Below are 23762 nucleotides of genomic sequence, written 5' to 3' on the forward strand. Positions count from 1 at the left end.
CAGCACCCAGCGCCCACCCGCCGCTCACCTGTCACGTGTAGTCTGCCCGGGTCGAGGTATGGCTCCACAGCTGCTGTCGGGCGGAGGGGGTCGTCGCAGCACTCCATAGCGGGCAGAAGTGAGAGGGACCAGCCACTTCTCAGTGCACGGGCCCCAGATCTCTGCCGCCACAGTCTCCCCCCGACCGCTGGGTGAGGTCAACCACCCCTCTGGAGGCCAGCAGCGGGAGAGCCACGAAATGGCGCCGCCTCAGTCGGCTGCGTAATGGCGGCAGTGTGGACCTCGTCTTCGCCACACCTCACCGGGTATCTTGCCAATGGGCACCGTGAATGCCACCGCCGCTGTCCACCATCGGCAGAGCGGCACCGCCAAGGCGCGCCGGCAGTTAAGGGACTGTTGGCGGAGCCACGCTCCCTCGCAGGCAGTAGGCTGTTGATCCCCACCGCCGCGGGTGCCTGCAGAGAAGAGGTTGCTGCTGGGGAGAGAACCCGCCAATGCAGAACAGAGTGCCGGAGTCGCCCAGCCCCCGTGGACGGTCCGATGGCACCAGAGATGGGTGATAAAACAATGCTGAAGCTTAGGATTCCACGTCCTATCTCGCCGCCATCTTGGACACGCCCCCTGGGAACTAATTTTACCATTGTACAGCATGTGTTTTAAAATGGCATCCCTGATCATTTGTACTGCCAGTAATGGAACTGACCAGCACAGGAGCATATCTGCTCATGCAGATATGTCCTCACATGTAATATAAGGCACCCTTTCGTTGGGCTGTAAAACTTGCTGTAGGGGTGACTTGCAAATAGTACATGTAGTGTTAGGGGACATGGCACACAGGGAGGTGTGCCTTGTCGTGTTTTCACTTTTGTCTGTACCAAAACACGCAGCCTGCAATGGAAGTCTTGCATGAGTTTGGTGAGGGGCCCTTTAGGGTGGCACAATCCGCACTACAGCCCTTAGTGACCCTCTTTAGTACATCAGACCCTAAGTACCAGGGGTACCATTTACTAGGGACTTACAGAAAGTGTTAAAGGTATTGCCAATTGGCGAAACAATTGTACAGTTTTGGGAAAGCGACCTGGCACTGGTCACCTGGTTCGCAGAAACCCAGTGCACCTCCAGTCAAAATCACATTCAAATACCAGGCAAAAAGTGGGAGTAACCATGTCATAATGGGGCACTTTCCTACAGCTAGTAGGTTTCTCCGCGCCCTTTTCCGGAATTGTTGCCAAAGCCACATATATCTCCACCCCTTCTACTGACGTCCATTCTTTTCCTCGCCTTCAGACATGGATCCAAAGCTTGTGCCCACAATTATTCTGTTTGACAGAATTTTTGTCAAAAATGTTTCTCAGTGAGCAAGGTATGTCCTCTTCAAAATCTACAGAACTCATACATGTGCCACAATTGGACATGTCATTTGTTGGTTCCCGTCTCTTCGAAGAGAAGTCACACTTGGTCCTGTGGCTCTTCTGAGAGAGCAGAGGAATGGTGTGCTCCTTATGCCTTTCCGTGCCCGTACGGCAGGATCCCCACCAGTTTTACCCTTTACAACAAACGCCAAGGCTCATGGCCTCAGCAACAGATATATCACATCCAAACCCCTCTAGCTTTCCCTCGGTGGCACATGGCCATCCCGTTGGAGGCAGGATAAGGTATTACCTCCATGGATGGAAGAGCATCACAACTGATGTGTTCTTCAAATCGTTCATTCCTTTCAACTTTTCAGCATATACTACCTGAACCAAAGCCGCTGTTTTAAAGACAACTTGTCCATCTTACAGAAGGGAGTTCAGATTCTATGGGACAAAAGAGCCATTGCGAGGGTTCTCAGTATAGGCGATGTCCTGAAGAACAGAGGCCTGTGTACTATTTTAGACCTATGCAACTTCTTTCTCAATAAGGGAAATTGAAGATGCTCACACTAACCCAAGCTCTATCTGCTAATTATTCAGGCAACTAGATAGTAGCGTTGGACTTGCAGTAGGCTTATTTACACATCCGCGTCTTGCAGTCCCACAGATGTTACCTGTTTGAAGGCAGTTCAAGGTGGTTCAGGAGCATTTTCAGTTTTCTTCAGTTTCAACAATACGAGGATTTTGTATTTGCCAACTCTAACAAAAGCTACAAAACTATTTAGACCCAACCCACCTGCTCAATGATCTCTTGTAGGAGCTATGAATCATAAGAGGAACAGAAGCTGCCTTGGTTAACATCAGAGAGGAGCTCTTCAGCATCCAGGAACCCACCACTGGTCAGTGATCCTCCGTTACCTCTTGGCGACATATAAGAATGTGGATCACAATAAATTGATGTCTAGATTAAATGAATTTATCTGATTGACAGGTCGGCCTTAGATTAGGTGTGGTCCTTTCTCCTCGATTGTAAGCAGCAGACCACATTGAATCTTCTAAATTCTTAACTCCTGTGTTGTTTTGTGAAGTTCTGTAGAGCAACTCTGTTTTGTTCAACAACTACATATGCCATATTTCTAATTTGCATGAACAATATGTGGTGCCGTTCCAGATGTAAACAGACAATGTCCCAATTGTCATTTGTCTCAAACGGATTCAAGGAGGCAAAACAATCTAGACTGATAGGAAAGGTCTTTCAGTGAATTAGAGAACACTTTCTGTTTGTTGTGAATGGCAGAAGTAATATTGTGTGACATAGTTTTGTGGGAGCTGTTTGGGTGACAAAATGGAATTGTGGGTGCCGAACGGTAGGAAACTGGATTTTTGTTGCAGTAGTCCCTGGTATATGATGCAACTTTGACTGAAGTGCACTAGGTTCCTGCTAACCATGTCTCTAGTGCCAGTGTTCCTTCTCCAAAACAAGACAACTGGTCACAACTGGTCACTTGATCCCCAAGTGGCCAGGACTTTAGCACCTCTGTGTCCGTAGTAAGTGGGATCTCTTTTACTTAGGGCATAGGTACTAAAGAGGGCCCCTAAGAGCTGCAGCATAGCTTGTGCCTCTCTAAGGGACCCAGCACCAAACTCATACAGACTGCCACTGCAGGCTGCATGACAAGGTGCTCTAAAAAGTGAAAACACGACATGACAGATACCTGTGTGCCATGTCCCCTAACACTGCATGTAATATTTGTAAGTGACCCCTACAGCACGCCTTACAGCCCTAAGGCAGTGTGCCTTATACAACTTGTGAGGACCTATCTGCATGAGCAGAAATGCCACTTTGCTGGCCAGTTCAATTACTGACAGTACAAGTGAACGGGTAAGTCATATTATCGTATGTACTGGGCACTGGTCGAAACAAATTTCCCAGATACATAAAGGTTTCACGGAAATCTATGGTGTTTGGTATCCAGCATCTCATAATATTCTACGCACCCTGATACCAGTGTTGAATTTATTCATGCATGCACCCAGAGGGTGCCTTAGAGGTATCCCCGGAAAACCTACCATCCTCTGGTGTGTTGACTGACTGGTCCTGACCAGCCTGCCACCACAGACGTGTTTCTGACACCCTGGAGGTGAGAGCCCACGTGCTCTGAGGTCATAAAGCCTGCTCGGGCATGAGGTGTTGTCACCTCCTCCAAGTAGGATGTCTTGTGATCTGCATAACAAGGCAGGAGGCTTCAAAGGCCTCTGCCACCTTTGATATGCCACTCAAGACTTCCCCAGACCAGGGAAATCCTACCCCCGCCTTGGGCCCATCTGGTGCCGGGACAGGTGGGAAATTTAACTAGGCATTAGGCGTGTTGCCTTGTCAGGCTGGACACACCTCTAGGGTGACCAGCTCAACGTGAACATTAAGTTAGGAATTCCACCATCTTGTGTGTGGTGGAATTAGGAATTCTCGGACTGGGTGAGGCCTACTCACCAAAGAAAGTGGTCATCTAGGGGGTTGAGTGACGCCAGGAGTAGGTAGCCCATTGGCTTCTACCCCTTACTCCCTTTATCGCCCCTAAATTGAGTATTTAGGGGACTCCCTGATACCAGGACTTCAGATTTCGAAAGACAAAAGGAGTGGACAAAGATTAATGCTGACCCGAGAAACGAGGAACACGACTGACTTAGCGCCAACCATGCCAGCCTGCCTGCTGCACCCGACCCTCGTGAAGCAACCACTTGTCCTGCCGCTGTGCAGAATCCAAGAAACCCGGTGGGCTACCAGTGTTTCGCCAATTGCCAAAGAAACTCCCTTGGAGTAGAGGAGCTACTCCCCTGCAGCCACAGGCACCTAAGAAGCAAACCTGGTTCATCGATCAGCCACCCACTGGGGCCATCAACGCATCAGCTGCCCAAGAAGAGGTAGCCGTGCTCCTAAAGATCAGATCCATATTCCCTGTGGAGACACCAGAACCGACCAGAGCCACACAGTACCAATACCTGGGGTACTGGACCCCTTGAAGCAACAAAGACTTGGTGTGACCAGACCGGAGTCCATCGCTGAGGAAGACGTATATGCACATCCAGAAACTTCAGGGACAGTGAGACCCACAACGAGAGTAGCCCTGCTATCCTGTTTGCCCCCTTCTGCAGAAAAAAAAAACAAAGAGTGAGTCGCCAACCGCCGGCACCCCTGCACCCACGCTCCAGAGCCTGAGTCCGAGGGAGGTGATGGTGCCCACGGGGTCTGGAGATGCACAAAGCCAAGTCCATCCTTGGGTCTGCCCAGACTGGACTGCCAATCGCCGTCTGCAGCCTCTTTTCTGCAGCCCCTCCAACCAAGAGTGACTCTACCAACGAATCCGATGCCTAAAGACACCATTGCACCCGAGTCCCACAACCTGAGGAGAAGTGGACCAACAGTGTCCATATGGGCCCAAGGATCTAGCCATCCTGTGCGTTCCCCGGACTTGTCCCTCAGTCCCAGCTTGCAGCCTCTTTCCGACCAGACCCCTCCCAGTTGAGGTGAAAGGGACACCCGGCGGCGTAACACACCTCTGCACCTGGATGCCCCAGAGCCTCCCAAGGTGACCTGTTGGTGTTGCCTTGGACCTTGCCCCATTCTTACCTTAAGTCCAGAAGAACAGTCCCGTAAGTCGCTGTTAAGTGCCCGAATGCAGTACATATTTTTCCCTCATAGGGTAACATTACAGCTCCCAAAAATTGCACTGTATCAACTTTTGAAAAACTTGCCTGATTCCGATTATCTTGGTATCTAAATTCATATAAAAGTATTTATTTTTATAAATTGGTGTTGGATTTCTTTGAGTGTGTGTCTCACCTATTGTCTTTGTAGTGCTAAGCATTCATTGCACAAACATTGATATGCTTAACTGCTTGCCCACACTACCACAAAAGGGAGTATTTGGTGTGTCATTTTTGACTCCTTTGCCCACACTACCACAAAAGGGAGTATTTGGTGTGTCATTTTTGACTCCTCTGTATTTCCTTTGGGGTTTGCCTGAAGACTTTGCACAGTGTACCTCTTTTTGGTCTACTGTATAAAGAGCCAGCTTCCTACATGAACCCCAATATTTACCTGCACCCCAATATACCAGTCACACTCTTTTTAACATCTGGCCCAACAAATAGAAGAATAATTTAATTTAAAAAACTGGGTCCACTTAATAACTGAATTCTAGACTGTGATTTAAAGTTAAAAGGTTTATAACAAAATAGGCAATACAGAAAATAAGACCTCAGTGCCATGAAGTCTCGGATACAGAACACATAGTCAGAAATCAGAATAATTCCCAGTCTCAATAATCAGCCAAAAGTGATAAAGACAGTTTCTCTAATAGAATGGGAAGTTTGTTATTAATCGGATAGAGTCCCATGCTGAAAACGAAAAGTCTCTAAGTTTAACTGTCATATTCAAAAAGAACACCAGCAGCATCTTTAGTGGAAAAGGAAAAGCCTTAATGCTCGTCCCCAAAACCAGGCGGGTGTCTACACATTTTACACATATGTAATAAACTAAAACTGCAAATTCAGCATGGCATGACTAATGATAACACATATTGGACAAGTTAGACTCCAGATTGCCATAGAAAGTATATAGCACTAGCTCATTTCTAAGGTTGAGAAGATTTTTCATTGGCTTCCTCAGCAACAGCGCAGTCCGGAGATGTCCAACACAATATGGAACATTTTCAGAAAAAGACTCGTACAGTTGTGTGCTAGCAAGCCTGAATCGGAACATCCAGTGGAAGTGTTCTTCAGAAAGTTACATTAGGAACACGATTAATTTGTTTCATTCATAATACATGCTCTCCTATGCTCTGCAAAAACTGCGGGGTTAGACGACATGTAGGGGGACATTTATTGAGCGGGCTAATGAGCAGGAGCAAAATGAGCAGAAAAACAAACTGCATCAATTTGAATAAAATAGTGTCCCTGCCAAATTGTGACATAACTGAACTTCATTAATAAACACAGTTCTGTATCTAAATAAAGTTGTTTGAAGAGCAACATTATCAATACATCGGTTATGACTATATTAATTATAAAAATCAGTATTAAAAAATGTCACCCAAAATTGCACATTTAGTAAAAGCTTCCACAGAATCATACACATTGACGTACAAGAGAGGATACCTGTGTTCAATTTTAGCCCATCATCGGAAAAGTGCAGGTACTTGGATACATACCTACCCTCTCTCCTCACATCGGTTGAACAGTATTTAAATGGAAAGGAAATGACATTGAACACAGCCAAATCTGATTTTATTTTTTTTAGTAAGGGAACAGACTCTCCTACTCTACTATTACACTGGTCTTCTAGTAGACAGCCTTCCATCTTCATGGAATTTCAAAATATCGCTCCCAAGGGAGACTACGCAAAGCAGTTATGGCAAAAACACCCCTCGTTCTGCACAGCTTTCTACATTCCTTGCTGTTACGGCATCATGCAGCTGGGGAGGCAAGAGCTCCAAGGTTGTGTGGTCAGAAGCCCTCTATTTGCTTTTTGGTTTTCTAGCAAAACTACAAATGCACCACTAGGAAGAGTTCATGTTTTTTCACAAACAAGTGCTCGTATGTATCTACTTGGGCATTTGAAAATCCAGAAGACCAGAGTAGAGGGGAAAAAACAACTTGCAATAATTATTAACAATTATCAAGAATACTTGCGTGTTTTAGTGAGGTCCTTGCTGGCTGTCCCATGTTTGGTCAGGGATGGGTGCATGAGAACTGTGTTTTGTAGCTCTGCAGCTGTTGCTTTTGCCTTTATTCTACAGAGGTTTGTGTTTTTCATAGTGAGTTAAATGCTTCCTTGCTTCCCTTCATGCCCGTCTCCCCCTCCTGCGATCTCACCCTGGTATCCCTGTGGACATTGTTAGACTTGATTTTATGAGATGTGTCCACAAAGTGCAAGTCTAGATGCGTAGCTGGGTGAATATTGCAGTTTGCTTCTCTGAGGCACATGTGAAGGGCTCCTAAAGCGAGGTCATTGCAATGCTAGATATTTTCATTTTTCAATAAAATAAAGCCATGGCCATAAACTACAGTGCTCAACTGGAAGGTTGTCATTGGATCTGCAATTAAGGAGTGCTAGATTGTCCTTTGTATCTGACAGCTTTTTAACTGCCTTGTGGTTTCTTGCAGTCTTGCTTCTCTGTAGGATTAAATACTCTGTAGTGGACCTACAGTGACAAATAGCTCTTTACAAAACACTGGTATAAATAATAATAAACATGGGAGAATTGGAAGTTCACTTCTTAATGACACTGAGAAGCTGCTATAAGGATTCACTACTGTTCTTCAGACAGGAGAATTATTAAACACGCCTGTGAATAGGGAAGATGCTAAAGCTTTAGGGTCGCGGTCACAGGTAAGTAGCATTTTCTCATCCTTTTGCCTTTCTGTACGAGAAGTGGGAGTACAACAATGTGTGTTCTAGTTGATCACTTGTCATTGCCTTTTCTGGTTCTGCATGCAAAGCAAAGTCACTCAACCCAGCAGCTGAACGAGCCCAATGGAATGTCTTTTCTACTTTTCTCGCAGGATTATGTTCCATTGGTGGATCAGCAGCTTCTCTATATCTGCTGCCCCTACCTCAGTAAGTAAAGTGGATATGTTAGTAGTTTTATATATTTGATTTCCTTTTGGGCTAAAAGTCTAATTTGTGATGTGGAGTGAAGAAATGTGATGGTGGGCAAGGGTTAGAAATCCTAGCTGCCTAATCAATGAAAGGGATTTACAGCACCTGGTTGGAGTAATTCATGCGAGTACTCAAAATCCGACCCTTCACACTTTTCTGCCCCCCTAGACTGAACCCCCAGTGTGCTGCTATGATTCTTCACCCTTGCATAGTTTACACACTTTTTAGCCACTGCTTACATTGTAAATATGATTGCATTTTACCGTGACTCCTATGTTCGGTCCATATCCTATTATTTAAAGTGTGTCACTGTCCTCTGGCGCTTAGGCACACTTTATAAATGCGAAAACAAAACGCAAGTGTATCAGAACTTGCCCTCAGAGCACCTTGCCCTAATGGCCAATGCTGGCACTGGTTCAAAATGCTTTTTAAATATAATGGTGATTTTTAAATAACCTCAGTGTTTGTTAAATCACAACCAACAATTGATTGATCGGAAATTGCTCTAATACATGTTAACATTTATTGTTATGAATATCACAATATATGTCCTGTTCGTATTCAAAAATACAATAGTACAATTAACTTTTCAATCCATGATCATATTCATGTTTGCCCAATGCATTTCGGGCCTTTCTGTGGCCCTTCTTCAGGGGAAATGATCTGTAAATAATGTAAATGAATATAAACATTACAATTTTACATGTGCAGGAAAACACTTTACACTAAAACAAATGAACAATTTTGGCAAAGACAGATATATCTCGTCGTACCTTTGAGTCTTATATTCTTAAAAGTTATTGCTTGAAAAAAAGAGAATATAATAGAAATAATAAAAGAACTAATAAAAGAACCAGGAAGAAACCAAAACCCTGTGTAGTGTTGTGCGAAAAAGACCTAACTGGAACCGAGCGTTGTGGGAATGCTAGACTGTGTAAAAAATGCCTTTGGTGTAAAAGAGAATACCTGGAAATTCTGTACTTTTACTCTTCCTGAAACACATTAAACCGACACCGCTAATTATTCAACACGAAATTTCATGAGCACGTCTAAATATAACTGGACGTTTGGTGGGGACTGACCTTAAGTCTTCAAATTGTGAGCTTTTTCAAGCAGCCAACAAAGCTGATGCTCAACGCGGAACGAAGTAGCTACCTGGAAACAGTAAAAAACGTGTGACAGTCACCATCTAATACGTGTCTAAAAGATCTAAATTGGTACTGGGATACCTCCTAACATGCTCACCTTCTAGGAAACCCTCCAAAATCAGTATAAGAATGACGACCAAATAATCAACTCGTTCTCTCGTGGCACGGTTCTCCATAGACTCCAGCGTCTACCATATAAGGCTATCTGGTCACGAAAATGAAAAACGGACTGTTCCTCGCTGTTCATTCAATTTGTTTAAAGAACTACGAATGGCGTCTCACTGTGGTGAAACAGATGACTAAAACACCGACTCACAATGGTTAAAAAAACGCTCGACGGTGCTCACGCTGTGCAAATGTTATGTGAATAATAAAGAGAAGTGAAAGTAAACTAAAAATGTAGTAAAAAGAAGATTAAAAAAATCCGAAAAATATGTTGTGATTATAGCAGGTAGAAAGACAATACTACAGCTTTATGAAAAAATAGTGATACCTTTTTGTTTTTAATGCATGGTGTATTTTAAAGAATCCTAATGTGTAAGTCTACATAACCCCCACAATGTAGAGTATAATGGGCTATAAGTAGCACCCTAAATCAACTTTATCGTTGATCCCGTTGGGATCTTGGGTATTTAACCTTCTTATCCAAAATATTTCTCTCTGTAGGAGTGTTTTAGTCAGATTTCTACCAGGGGCTGGGACCACTTGTTCAATTACTTGAAATTTGAGTTGTGATATGGAATGTTTAAGTTTAGTCCAATGTCTCCATGCCTCCACACTCGTACAGTATCACCGCGCCAAAAGAATTCCCAGAGGGCTAAGATTATCCATCAAACCCATGCTATTCAGATTTCACCTTAAAAAAGATTTTATGAATCGATGGTATGCCGTATTAAATAAGTGTTCACTAGATCTTATTTTACTACTCATTGAAGAACTCGCAGTGGTTATCCAAGAAATTACAGAAGAAATTAAAATTATCAGAATTGACATTGAAACCAGAATGGATGGAGAAGACTGGAAAAAAGTCCTAGAGGAAATGAACACCAAACTAGATAATTACTCCAAAGAACTACAGGAAGGAAAATTAAGAAAATACAAAAGACACTTTGGACTACAAATTGAACGAGGTATACACCTTGGCGGAGGTATATGCTCAAAGAAGAGTATTCTTCCAAAAAAATCCAAATGTGTCATCTGAGGAAAGTTTGGCAACAGAAACAGATACTAACACCAACAGACCCCCGCCACGTATTGAAAAAGTTCTGGACAAAAACCGGACAACACCGACGGGAGAAATAGAAGCACATCCCTCTACTTCTAGGTCTTTTTTATCCCAGACAACAGACAGCAGTCAATCACCAGGCAAAACAGGAGGAAAACAAGGCGAAGCAAAAGAAAAGTCGCGACAAAATTTGAGAAGCCAGAAAACAACTTAGTAGTTAATATTTCCTCTAAACAATTGACCACTCATCAAATCAGGATTCTCAACAAAGGTTTCGGATTTGTCCCCACATATCAAACTAATGATTTAGAGAATGAAATCACGTTATTCAGATTCATGCGGACTCTTCGTCTTAGATATTTCTTTTCCACATTAAATATCTCTGAGTCCGATAAGTCAGAAAGAGAATTCGAGGAATTTAAAAGAAGATCTACTTTCCAAGCTCCAGTATCACACAAGATTCTAGATGCCTTTGAAAAGCAGGTTAAAAATGACCTATCTAGGATCAATGTCAAACGGCGAAAACAAACCAATTTTACCAAACAAGAGCATATGACTTTAAAAACTCTCTCGAATGATGTTGATATCATCATAACAAAGGCTGACAAGGGAGGAGCAATTGTCATCATGGATCAAGTTTTCTATAGACGGAAAGTTCATGAACATATCTCGGATTCTACCACTTATCTTCTATTAGAAGGGGATCCCACGGAACAACTACAAAAGACATTGAGTATCATTCTAAACAAAGCCATTGATATGGGATGGATCACGAATAACACACGTTTGTTTCTGACAAAGGAGAATTCCAATCGACCAGAATTATATATGCTACCAAAGATCCACAAAGATCTTTATGATCCACCATTCAGACCCATAGTCACAGGTTGCAGGACCATATTTGAGCCAATTGGACAGTACATAGACCACTTTTTACAACCATTTGTTCAACAATGGGGATCCTACATCAAGGACACCACTCACTTCTTGCAAAAGTTACACAATACACAGATCACCAGGAATACTATACTTTGCACTCTGGATGTCAAGTCGTTGTACACCTCCATTCCACACTCAGGAGGAATGGAGGCGGTAGAATGGGCACTATTGAAACAATCTACAATAAGGGCAGACAAAGTTTTTCTATTGGAGATGCTTCATTTTTGTTTGCACCATAGTTATTTTGAGTGGGACAACCAATACTACTTACAATTGAAAGGAACTTCAATGGGTTTTGCGGGAGCGTCCGCTTATGCAAATACCTATATGGCACACTTTGAAGAACAAAATATATACAATGACAATGAATGGATGGATAATCTTCTGCTGTTCGGCAGATATATAGACGATATTTTCATATTATGGAACAACAGTCAAGAGCTTCTGGTGGAGAAGGTAGTTCAGTTGAATCAAAAAGATGAACATATACAATTTACTAAAACAATTCACAATAAATCACTAACATTTCTGGATGTACTAGTGACTATAGATGAAGGTATGATTTTCACTGAAGTATACCATAAACCCACAGATAAAAACAATGCTTTATTGTTCACAAGTTTTCATTCGCAGAATTTACTACACAATCTTCCATTCTCACAGTTCCTGCGAGCAAAAAGGATTTGTTCCACTGACCAAACTTTGCAAAAAAACATCACTATCCTGAGAGAAAGATATCGTTCCAAAGGATATCCAGAGGACGTCTTGAGAGAAGCAATCCAAAAAACAGAACAAAAACAACTTTAAAATCTCCTTAGTGTCAAACCAAAAAAGCAACAGACCAGACAAGTCTTTGTATCGAAATATTACACATGTTCCCGACAAATTAAAAAGATTATCAACACAAGATGATTTCAAAAACTTATTCAAAGAAAAACCTTTATTCGCCTACAAAAGGTCCAGGAATCTTAAAGAAATGCTTGCATCTACATCAAAGACCACAATCACAGAATTCAAAGGAACTCAACGTTGCCAGAACTGCATACATTGCAACAACGTAATAAGGGGCAACGAAGTACACCATCCGTTTACTGGAGAAACGATAAAATTGAAACACAACGCAAACTGTAACTCCATGTATCTGATTTATGCCATAAAATGCCCGTGTGGACTTCTCTACATAGGTAAAACCGAGAGGAAAATCAAGACTCGCATTTCAGAACATAAAAGTACTATTCGTAATGCCAACATAAAAAGCAGTCTGGCGACACATTGGACTAAACTTAAACATTCCATATCACAACTCAAATTTCAAGTAATTGAACAAGTGGTCCCAGCCCCTGGTAGAAATCTGACTAAAACACTCCTACAGAGAGAAATATTTTGGATAAGAAGGTTAAATACCCAAGATCCCAACGGGATCAACGATAAAGTTGATTTAGGATGCTACTTATAGCCCATTATACTCTACATTGTGGGGGTTATGTAGACTTACACATTAGGATTCTTTAAAATACACCATGCATTAAAAACTAAAGGTATCACTTTATTTTTTCATAAAGCTGTATTATTGTCTTTCTACCTGCTATAATCACAACATATTTTTCGGATTTTTTTTTTATCTTCTTTTTACTACTTTTTTGTTTACTTTCACTTCTCTTTATTATTCACATAACATTTGCACAGCGTGAGCACCGTCAAGCGTTTTTTTAACCATTGTGAGTCGGTGTTTTAGTCATCTGTTTCACCACAGTGAGACGCCATTCGTAGTTCTTTAAACAAATTGAATGAACAGCGAGGAACAGTCCGTTTTTCATTTTCGTGACCAGATAGCCTTATATGGTAGACGCTGGAGTCTATGGAGAACCGTGCCACGAGAGAACGAGTTGATTATTTGGTCGTCATTCTTATACTGATTTTGGAGGGTTTCCTAGAAGGTGAGCATGTTAGGAGGTATCCCAGTACCAATTTAGATCTTTTAGACAAGTATTAGATGGTGACTGTCACGCGTTTTTTACTGTTTCCAGGTAGCTACTTCGTTCCGCGTTGAGCATCAGCTTTGTTGGCTGCTTGAAAAAGCTCACAATTTGAAGACTTAAGGTCAGTCCCCACCAAACGTCCAGTTATATTTAGACGTGCTCATGAAATTTCGTGTTGAATAATTAGCGGCGTCGGTTTAATGCGTTTCAGGAAGAGTAAAAGTACAGAATTTCCAGGTATTCTCTTTTACACCAAAGGCATTTTTTACACAGTCTAGCATTCCCACAACGCTCGGTTCCAGTTATGTCTTTTTCGCACAACACTACACAGGGTGATTGGTTTCTTCCTGGTTCTTTTATTAGTTCTTTTATTATTTCTATTGTATTCTCTTTTTTTCAAGCAAGAACTTTTAAGAATATAAGACTCAAAGGTACGACGAGATATATTTGTCTTTGCCAAAATTGTTCATTTGTTTTAGTGTAAAGTGTTTTCCTGCACATGTAAAATTGTAATGTTTATATTCATTTACATTATTTTCAGATCATTTCCCCTGAAGAAGGGCCACAGAAAGGCCCGAAATGCATTGGGCAAACATGAATATGATCATGGATTGAAAGTACTATTGTATTTTTGAATACGAACAGGACATATATTGTGATATTCATAACAATAAATGTTAACATGTATTAGAGCAATTTCCGATCAATCAATTGTTGGTTGTGATTTAACAAACACTGAGGTTATTTAAAAATCACCATTATATTTAAAAAGCATTTTGAACCAGTGCCAGCATTAGCCATTAGGGCAAGGTGCTCTGAGGGCAAGTTCTGATACACTTGCGTTTTGTTTTCACATAAGTTCCTGGCACGCACTGACAGCGTGTCTTCCTCAGAAGCACACCAGTAGTAGTAGATTTAAGTTCAGTATAAAATAGCGAGTGCCCTTCTCCCAATTCTATTGTTACACTTTATAAATGCCCCACTAAATTAAACAAACACAATACTTTTGTACATTACAAAGACATTACCTATTTGCTTTCTCATCTTGTTGATGACTGATGGGAAAGCCATAAAAACTGATGCAAAAGTCAATTTGAGGGTCATAGTTTAGATATTTAGATTCTTTGTGATTGATAATTATTTTGATCTTGTACTCAGTAGAACTATGGCAAATGTGTTGAAGGTTACCCTGCTGAGCTTGGCCCTGTTCCTTCACCCAGAAACTCAGCTAGAAACCACCTGAGTATTCTGCTGGATAATACATTATCAACGAAGGACCAGGTGACATCCTCCTGTGACGTGTTTCAGGACAATGCACCTTCTCAAGAAGATTTTTCAGTGGCTTCCGCGGAAATCTCGAACAACCCTTATCCAAGCTTTAATAATCAGCCGCCTTGATTATGGTAATGCTCTTGTTGTAGTGTCCAATGAGTCCCTTTTATCTAAACTGCAGGTGGTACAAATTTCTGGAGATCCTTTGGTTAACAAACTGCTGCCAGGCACATCTTCAGTTCTTTCTTCTAAGCCCTTCATTGGCACCCCATAAGGAAAAGAGCACTATTCAAACTACTCTGCCTGACTTATAAAGCTCTGTCAGGTAATGAACCCAAGTATCTACAGGTTAAACTCATTCTGTATCTTCTGAGATCAAAGAGTCAACTTCTTCTATGCCCCCTGGCGTATTCGATCATGTCTGTACTGTGAATGAGCCTTTTCTTATCTTGCACCTTACCACTGGAACAGGCTTCCCCTGTTCATTAGGACAAGCACTGATTTCCCAGGTTTTAAAACAAATCTCAAAATCTGGTTGCTAATGGCTGCTTCTCAGTTTGTCTGTTGCCTCAGCACCGAGATGCCTATTCGGGGGCGAGTCGCTGCACTATATTAAATATCCATTAACATAACATCCAAAGGGTAAAAAACACAATTCCTTGTCCATGGATCCCTCCCGCACTGCTCCTGTGACAGCCGACAGATGTCCTTGCAAACATATTTGTAAAGGTCAGCACTGAAAAGGACTAGAAAAGTGCTCACAGGGAAGTAAAATCTATTGACGGGCAACAGATATCTTTATTTATTGAATATGAATGTAAAGTGCCCAGTTTCAGTTAATGCCAACAGATGCCTGCACTCAAATTACTTGGGTACAAAAGGCCATTATATACCCTGTAAATACTGTCAAATGCCCAGATGGCCACAAAGTGCTAATATTTTCTTTAAACGTGCTGTGCCATATTCCATGACGGTTGAGGGCTATGCTTAGAATGTACAACCAGATGTGGAAAAGAACAGTTAGTTTGTGTCAGTGATGCCATTTTTATCAAGTGAGGTCATGTGACGAAAAATGAAGATGTTGAGGAGAACTGGGAAGAGTGCCAGACTTGGCCAAGTGAAACCGTGCCACCATCTTAGTAAAACCGGATTTGCACATGCACGGAGCCAGCTTGCCCCGAAAAGTAATGTTTGATGTCTTTACGAACAGACTTGAAGGCTATGAAGAAATCCAAAGCCTCATGGAACGAGAAAGTGTATGCAGATGGGATGTCCTCAGTTGTTGCAGATTGGCGTAGAAAAGTGTTCTCTGCCTCTGGGACCCGGTGTATTGCACTGTTGGCAAGAAGAGCATCGCTCTCCATCAAAATGGGGGTGAAAACAGCTGCAATAAGAGGTAATCACTGGCCAGGAAGGGTTAACCAGAAATCCTCAAAGAGATAGTAATCCAGATTCACGTACTGTCAGTTCCTCTGGTAGCTTAGGGCTATCGGTGTTGGAAGCACATCAGCTTGACTCGCCTACATCAAGCAGGAAGCAGATAGGTGCACACTAGTGGACAAACTGGTATCAAAATGGTACCAACGGTTGCTGGAAGTAGAGGATTTGAGATTGGAAGTACCAGGCGCGGGCTGGAGAAACCACTTGCAGACACTAGAAAGATACAACATATATCACTGGGAAAACTCATGAAGCAGCGTTTAGTTGCCCTAAATGTCGCGAGGAAGAAGATGATAACCACATGTTTTGAAGACATGTTTTGCTTAAAACTATTCCGGGAAGCTATAAATTGTTCATTTTGAGGGATCCTGAAAAGAAGCTGTCCGTCAGTAATATTTTATTTAGTCACATTATTGACTAGGGCAAAAACATGAAAGTATTGTAAAGAAGAGGCTTCCCATGTTTTCCAAGAATCGGTGTTTGCCTCTTGCAGAATAGCTGTCTTGGATAATAATGAGACCTGAGCTAAAGCAGCCAAAATATGGCCACCGTTCCTATTTAACACCTGAGCACTGACCTGTATTGAAGTGCTTTACATATCAACAGCAACTGTGATAGAATGTTTTTGCATTGACAAAAACAGTTAAAAGAGAGCGAATAATGTGACGGGGAAAAGTTTGGTGAGAAAGGGAGAAGAGGGAAGGAGGGAAAGTTACATCAAACTAGGTACCAGAACATAAAGGAGCAAGGAGGGAACATTTTACTTTGGTGTCAGAAGCCCTTTCATTTTCACCAATGACTGTAATAAAACTGTGCGGTTGTGCTTTCCATGCTGTGCAGGAAAGGGGGTGCATGCAAAAGGGGGGCACAATGTGTGCCCCCCCCTGCATCCCCGTGCACAGGGGCAACTGGGGGACCTGTAGGGCCCCCCTTTATTTTCCCACTGCCAGCCTTTTCATGGCGAGATCACCATGAATAGGCTGGGGGTGAGAAAACTCGTAATTTACTTGGAGGTGCCGCAGCGGCACTGCCAAGAATATTGCTTCCCCAGACCTCCACAGAACAGCCAGGGATCACGGATCACGGGCGGTGATCCCAAAATAGTCCGACCATTGTACTCCTAATACGGTGGTCTGACCGCTGGTGCGGTGGTTCCCGACTGCCACCGCACCTCCACCACGGGTTCATGCCCTAAGGCTTTTCCTTTTGTTACACCGTAGCTTTCAAGTATTGGAATTTCAGAACAAGAATTGATTGTAAGAGATACTCCAGAAAAGCCTATGTTTGTGAACTACATTTATCACACATGCAGTGGCACATGCTTTGTAGATGAGTTGTTTCATTATTTTCTTTGAAAAGGGCTTAAGAAAAAGAATGTAGCTGTAAAAGCATCTGAAGGAGGGCAGCGATGAAGTTCTTTCTCTTTGCTTGCATGAGGAAAACGGTGCTGTTCAGCCACAGAGCTTTCGGAGGGAGTGGTAGAGCTTATTGGATTCTTGAGCAGTTGTGGCATTCTGAAGTGGTCTTTTTTTCTTACGTGTGTAGTGCTGCAGATTCAGATATACATGTGCATAGACTAAAAATAACTCTGTTGGGGTACTGTTTGGATGGAATATTCGAGGTAAGGTGTGTTATGTTTTCCTGTGTCGGTATCAGAAGCATAGATAGCGCTATCTATGTAAGTGAATAGGTGAAGGTGGTTGTGTGCAGCAGGGGTGTTCTGCACAAGGGGGTTGGCTGCAGGTCCTGGCCCTGCAGCCAACGCATGGCCAAAGGCAAAGGCAGTTCCGGCTGGACTGTCCCCATTGGGCGCAAGGTCAAGACTGATTTGCATATGGCTGGGTCCAAACTGGAATGGCATGGCGAGCAAATATACTATGTATTTGGGCCCAGATTGCGGTACTGGGGTGAATGTATGACATTGTTCTGCATTATGTCCATCAATTGTTCTTTTTGCATTTGTCACCCCGAGTGGGACTGGTATGCCCAGATGTGGGTCCCGTGCTCTCCATGCCACTGGAGTCAAGCTAACCTGGCTGATCCTAGGATGCTTGTTTCCAGTCCAGTGAGGACATGGCCTCGCAGTTTGGGCTGGACTGTTCCCATTGTGCGCAGGGCCAAGACTGATTTGCATATGGCTGGGTCCAAACTGGAATGGCATGGTGAGCAAAAAAACGATGGATTTAGGCCCAGATCTCTTTACTGGGGTGAATGTATAACATTGTTCTGCATTCTGTCCATCAATTGTTCTTTTTGCAAAGGCTTCCATAGTGCAGAATATGTACATGGAAGTTGAATGCAGTACTTCAGAAAAACACTGTGAAATTCAATGAAAAAGGCCACCAGGTAAGGTTTAGTTATGTTTCAGCACAGACATGCTAGAAAAAGCCATGTTCAGATTTCTCTTTGATATTTATGTATTTACTCCTCATTTGCAATCTCATTTAAGCTTCCCTTGGCCGTGTCATTAATGTAATAACAAATGCGTTTTGAATTCAATTTATGTTTTGAAATATATATTTAGATTCCTTCGGAAACATGTGATTTCTTTTGCAGGTGAACTACGCAAGTTGTTGGCCTCTTTTGTCGCAGGGAGTGGCAGCAAAAATGGGGGATTTATTCGCAAAATAACACCAACTGCTGCAGAACCACTGGTGCCCAAGCCAGTTCAGACACAGAAAAAGCTGCAGGTACAAGGAGCACTTTCCTATTCTTATAAATTTTCCTTTGTTCCCACCACTTGCCTTACTTGTGGCGTCCTTGCTATGCCCAACCTAGCTAGAGGCTGCTCCCACCTGATGTTCTAGTTCAGTAGAATACATCATATAATCAACTCTACCTTTGGCTGTCCAAGACCATCTCACGGCTCTACCTTAAAAATGTATAGAGATGTATTCCTTTTTTTCTGGGCTCATTATTTGTGACTAAACTTCTTATTGCCTGTTTGTAGTTGAGGCATCCTAGAAGTACTAGATGGTACGGTTGGTACTTCTCCTTAATGGCTGACCATCACTAACCTTGGACCGAACAATTACGTTTCTTCTATCTCGCAAAGGGATTCTTAAGTTGATGACTTCATCATTTATATTCAGCCCTTGACGATGAAACAGTTCTCCTTCCCAATGTTCCATCCTTGATGTATTAACGTTTATGTAGGTTCTCAAATTGTGGGAACCAGAGCCCCTGTATTGAACAGTGATCACTCATTAACAGGAACTGGAGTAACAAAATGGATTCCTGTTTTTCATCCCAAACCCAGTTTGCGCACCATTGTTTTCTGTCGTTTTTGTGCCGTTGCTCATTGTGGGTTGACCAGCTAAATATGTCTGAAAAATATATACTCAAGGCCTCAAACTTACTGGCTTCCTCAAAAGGGGCTTCATTAACGTAGAAGGTTTTTGTCTCCTCTTTACTTACCCCAGAAACCATCATTTGTTACACTTGGGCATTAACTGTTGGCACTGTTTGTGCCCTCAAACGTATTCAAGTGTTGGTTAATGATTACAAAGACGTGGCGTCATAGCAGTCAATGCAATCGATATAATGGAAGCCGACCATGTTTTGTGCCAATAAGAGAAACGTCTAGAAAAGAAGGTTTATTTTATGCCTAGGTATGATATTCTGCTGAAATGACCCCTGCTTCTTCACTGTCTCAGACGCCACTGTCAATCAAACCTGTGCAGCAGTTACAGTGTATATCTACTTTGCCATAGAGTCTGTAGATTTCAAACACTGTATTTACTGTGTGGCTAAGGAAGTTGGCATTGTCTGCTTCGCTTATGATTTTAGTCAGTGCCATGATTAATTGTAATCCTTTTCAGACTATAGCGGCTACAGAGACTTTGGAAGAAAAATATGATCTGACTGAGAAAGCAGGATCCACATACGCCTTACAAAAATGCCATCTTACCATACATAAAACTTAGGCTTATTTCTTTTCCACCAGAGAAATTAGTTAAATTGTCCAATACTTCCTTGCTCGGAAGGCGTATAGTAGACGTGTTATACCCTCTTCTGAGCTTTGTGAAAATCTGTCTTCGATTTTTCACAGTAAAATTCCTTCCATTTGCTCTTCTGGTGAACCTATCCTGTCCCACTTCAAGACTGTTTCTATGGAGGAATCCACTCAGACAATACTGAAGTGCCCGTCTGGCTCTCCACGTCATCAGTGTCCCCTCAACATGCTAATACAAGCAGTGTCTACAATAAAACTAATCCTTAACGATCTCTTCAACTTATCCATGAAACAGGCAGTCGTAACAAAGATGGGGAAACACCATTAGGTTGTTCTCATGCTAGAAAATGCCCACGGATTTTTGCAGAGATTCTAACGAAATGCACAGACCTATGCGCAGGAAACCAGGACCTCGGTGTATTGTTGGTACCAAAAAAGCCACCTCAGTACCCAGAACCCCAATCCGACTAGCATTAGTGTCTCACTCGTTCTCCGTACTACAGCGAAGCTACCAATGATTTGACAACCTAGAACATGCGACTTAGTAAACTCTCAGGAAAAGTGGAAAACAAGAACACTCTTTCGTTCACACTCATACTTGTCCACAACGTGAGTAGTCAGAGACACTGTATAGTTTAAAATGTTTATTTTTAACTAACGTGCTCTACGGTGCAGGACTCTACCCAATACGAGCAGCATATTGCATAAAAACAATATAATTAGCATTGTTACAATTCCATAAAGCACAAAAGAGGAAATCCTATTATAATGACAGTGGAAACAGGACTATAGCTCCTTTTACCACCCTCCCTGTGCTCATGAGCTAGTTTAGAATAATTATAGAAGACCTCTGGGCTTTGTCAGCGAGACCCCATACCTACAAGATCAGATGCAATGATTTACATCTCCGGATCAGCACAGCTCTTCTATGTTGGAAAGGTTTTCTCCAAGTGCCTTCTCATGCATGGAACGCCATATTAAAAGCACCCGAGTTTTAGTTGGGCCGCTGTGCTTCATGATATGTCTATGTGGGTGGGACTGACCAAAGTGAATCAACAGCCTACATTGTTATTCAACCTTGAACAGGCTGTACAGACCGAGAGCGCTGTGCCCCGCGGGATATGTGAAAGGTAAACAGTTCTCCTGAAGCAGCGCCAACAAAGTATTTCACGAAAACAGAGCCATGTAGTGTTGTGTGCAAAAGCGGCAGAATGGCAGCCAAGCCTATACTACTTATGCTAACTTAGCAATGTCTGCTGTTAACCCCATTTCCTCACTACAAGATGACCCCAAGTTTTTTACAAATTTCAGACCATTTTCCTTACTCCTGACCTTTTGGAATAAACAGACCACTTAATCACTACCTAGAATCCAAAAATCATCTCCATAGTTTGCAGTCCAGCTTTAGGCTGAGCCATAGAACTGAATCTACTCTGCTTGAAGTTATGGAATTTATCAAGCTGAACCTGGACCAGGGACATGCAGCAATTGTTGTCTCATTAGATCTCTTAGTTGCCTTTGACACCGTGTCTCATTCTATCCTCTTAGAAAGGCTGGCCGAGGGTGGAATTGTGATTCTGCTTTGCTCTGGTTAAAATTGTTCTTGCCAGATTGTCACCAGACTGTTCATCTTCTACCTTTTTCCTCGGGGACCATACCTCGGAGACACGGTGTCCCACAGGGCTCTGCTCTGAGCCCAACTTTGTTCAATGTGTATCTGGCTCTGCTGGCGGACATCATTCAGCCTTTTGGCTTCAAGGTGGTGTCATATGCAGATGACACTCAGTTCATGTTTTCCTTCCAAGTGGTTAACTGTGAGCTGTAGAATTCTTTTAAGTCCTGCCTAACCATGAGTTTCTGGTTTGAGAGCTACAAATGCTTTTCTTGTTTGGGGTATTGAATCCGCTGATGGGGTGACACGTGGCAGGAACTTCCTTTTTTCTAAACGAAGTATGATCTTATAAATAAATCTAACCCAGGGTTAATTAAGAAGACCGCTGCGGTATAAGAAAAATCTTATTGATGTCAGAGGTATTCCCTTTTTCTCGATAGTATTACCGATTCCAGCCTCTGTACTCCCTTAATTGAATCACTCCCCTTTTTTTTGATAACTTCATACAGAGCACCATCTCTACCACAGCCTCAGAGGATCTGTAGAATGGCATGCTGGCGGTAGGTGGAGACAGAATGTTCTTCATAAATGAGGCCATCCAGCTCTCTACTGCTAGTAGACTGTTTACACATAAACATGCATGGTTCACCTGGGCAGAGAACTATGCTCAAAGCAACTACTGCATGTGTTGCTGGTGGAGCAGTTGAGCACTGCATACTGCCATTCACAGGGGGTTTACCTTCTGATGGAACCTGTGCTCTACTTGAGTGGGGGACATCAGAGAGGCCATGGAAGTGTGAAGGCGTGCTGGCAGGCAGAAGCGACAGAATAATGCGGCTATTGCAGCTGTGTGGTCTGTCTGCAAGATGCAAGCCGGGAAGTACAACCAGCTATAAGCCACAGCACACCTGAAGATATGAGGATGGAGAGATTATAGAGACACTGAGGTCACAGGTACCGTCATCCACTCCCCTCCAGGGAAGCCCTATCTGCACTGTCCTTGTAATTTAGTTCTTCCCCATTCCCTTGCTCATAAAGAAAGAGTGTGTTTTGCCTCAGGTCTGCTGTGCTGCTGCATGGTGGTGCTGGGACATGTGGGTATTCATTCATGATGAGGGATTGCTGTATCCTGTCCACAGTCTTGTAGGCATAAGGATGGAGCCTGACATAATCCTGAGAATCAGCATAGCACAGTCTCTCCCTATTTCTGAGCATATTTATGCTGTTTGCCCTCGGTGTTTGTAGAGTAACAGCCTGTAGCCACCATGGTTTCTATCTTAAACTGGAAACAAGCTCCTGGAAGCATTGCTTTTGTTTGGCTGCTTGTCGATTCCTTGTTCTTGTAATGCATATGATGGTATGAGCATCTCTGTAATAAGTGGCTCATGTCTCCTGTGTTAACCTGCACCCCTGTGTAATGAGTGGGGGAGAAAGCTACTACCTGGGCTTCTAGAGATAGATGGGTATACTGGTAATCCAATCCAGTGAAAAGCTTGGTTGTGTTCACACACACACAGTAACTGAGCAGGTACAGTTTTTGAAGTGCTGCCTTTACACAAGTTGTCAAAGCATGAAAGAATATTATTAAAGTACTTATGTATTGCCAGTCCCTTCAAGTGGCTGCTGGTATAGTGCTACATGCATATGCTGTCTCATCCTGAGAGTGTTGACATGCTGTCTCTTGACATGTGCTCAATAGAAAAGGGAGGTATGTGAGCGCACATGCCTGTCCATTAAGGTAGTATAGTGTGTGCCACAAATTGAGCATGTGCTGGGAACAGGGGCCTTGACCTTGAACTCCTGGAGGTGGTTGTACTGAGCCACCGTAGAGATTTGATCCTTCCATGAATACGTTCAGCTGATCCTTTATGGAGAAGGGGGGATTCTTATTCAACCAAATGTCATTTCCAGTTGAGCTCCGTCCTTTCCATTTTTGAATCCAATAATGTAGAACAAAATAAGTTATAACAAAACAACAATTAATAGCCAGCCATCTAGAAGCCACTACAAATGTTGTGAAAGCCACTCTACCCTGCATATTGAGCGTTGCAGTGCAGCAACCAATAGATATACTTGGTTTCTTACTTTGGTAATTTTAATGTAATCTCTGAAATGTTACAAATATTATCGAAAAGATCATGGTCTGTTTTTTTCTTTTATATATTTCATGAAAGCC

The 23762-nt window shown here is 42.6% G+C and overlaps 1 protein-coding gene across 1 annotated transcript in view; it reads left to right on the forward strand.

Annotated features, from left to right (window-relative positions):
• The window catches only part of CDAN1 (codanin 1), a 237335-nt gene that overhangs the window by 150516 nt on the left and 63057 nt on the right, over positions 1 to 23762 (forward strand). Inside the window, exons 17-18 of the mRNA XM_085627237.1 lie at positions 7920 to 7974; positions 18576 to 18709. Of these exons, the coding sequence (XP_085483363.1) occupies positions 7920 to 7974; positions 18576 to 18709 (189 nt within the window). The remainder of the gene's footprint in view (positions 1 to 7919; positions 7975 to 18575; positions 18710 to 23762) is intronic.

This window comes from Triturus cristatus, chromosome 9, assembly GCF_964204655.1.
Source record: "Triturus cristatus chromosome 9, aTriCri1.1, whole genome shotgun sequence".
NCBI classification, from domain to species: domain Eukaryota; kingdom Metazoa; phylum Chordata; class Amphibia; order Caudata; family Salamandridae; genus Triturus; species Triturus cristatus.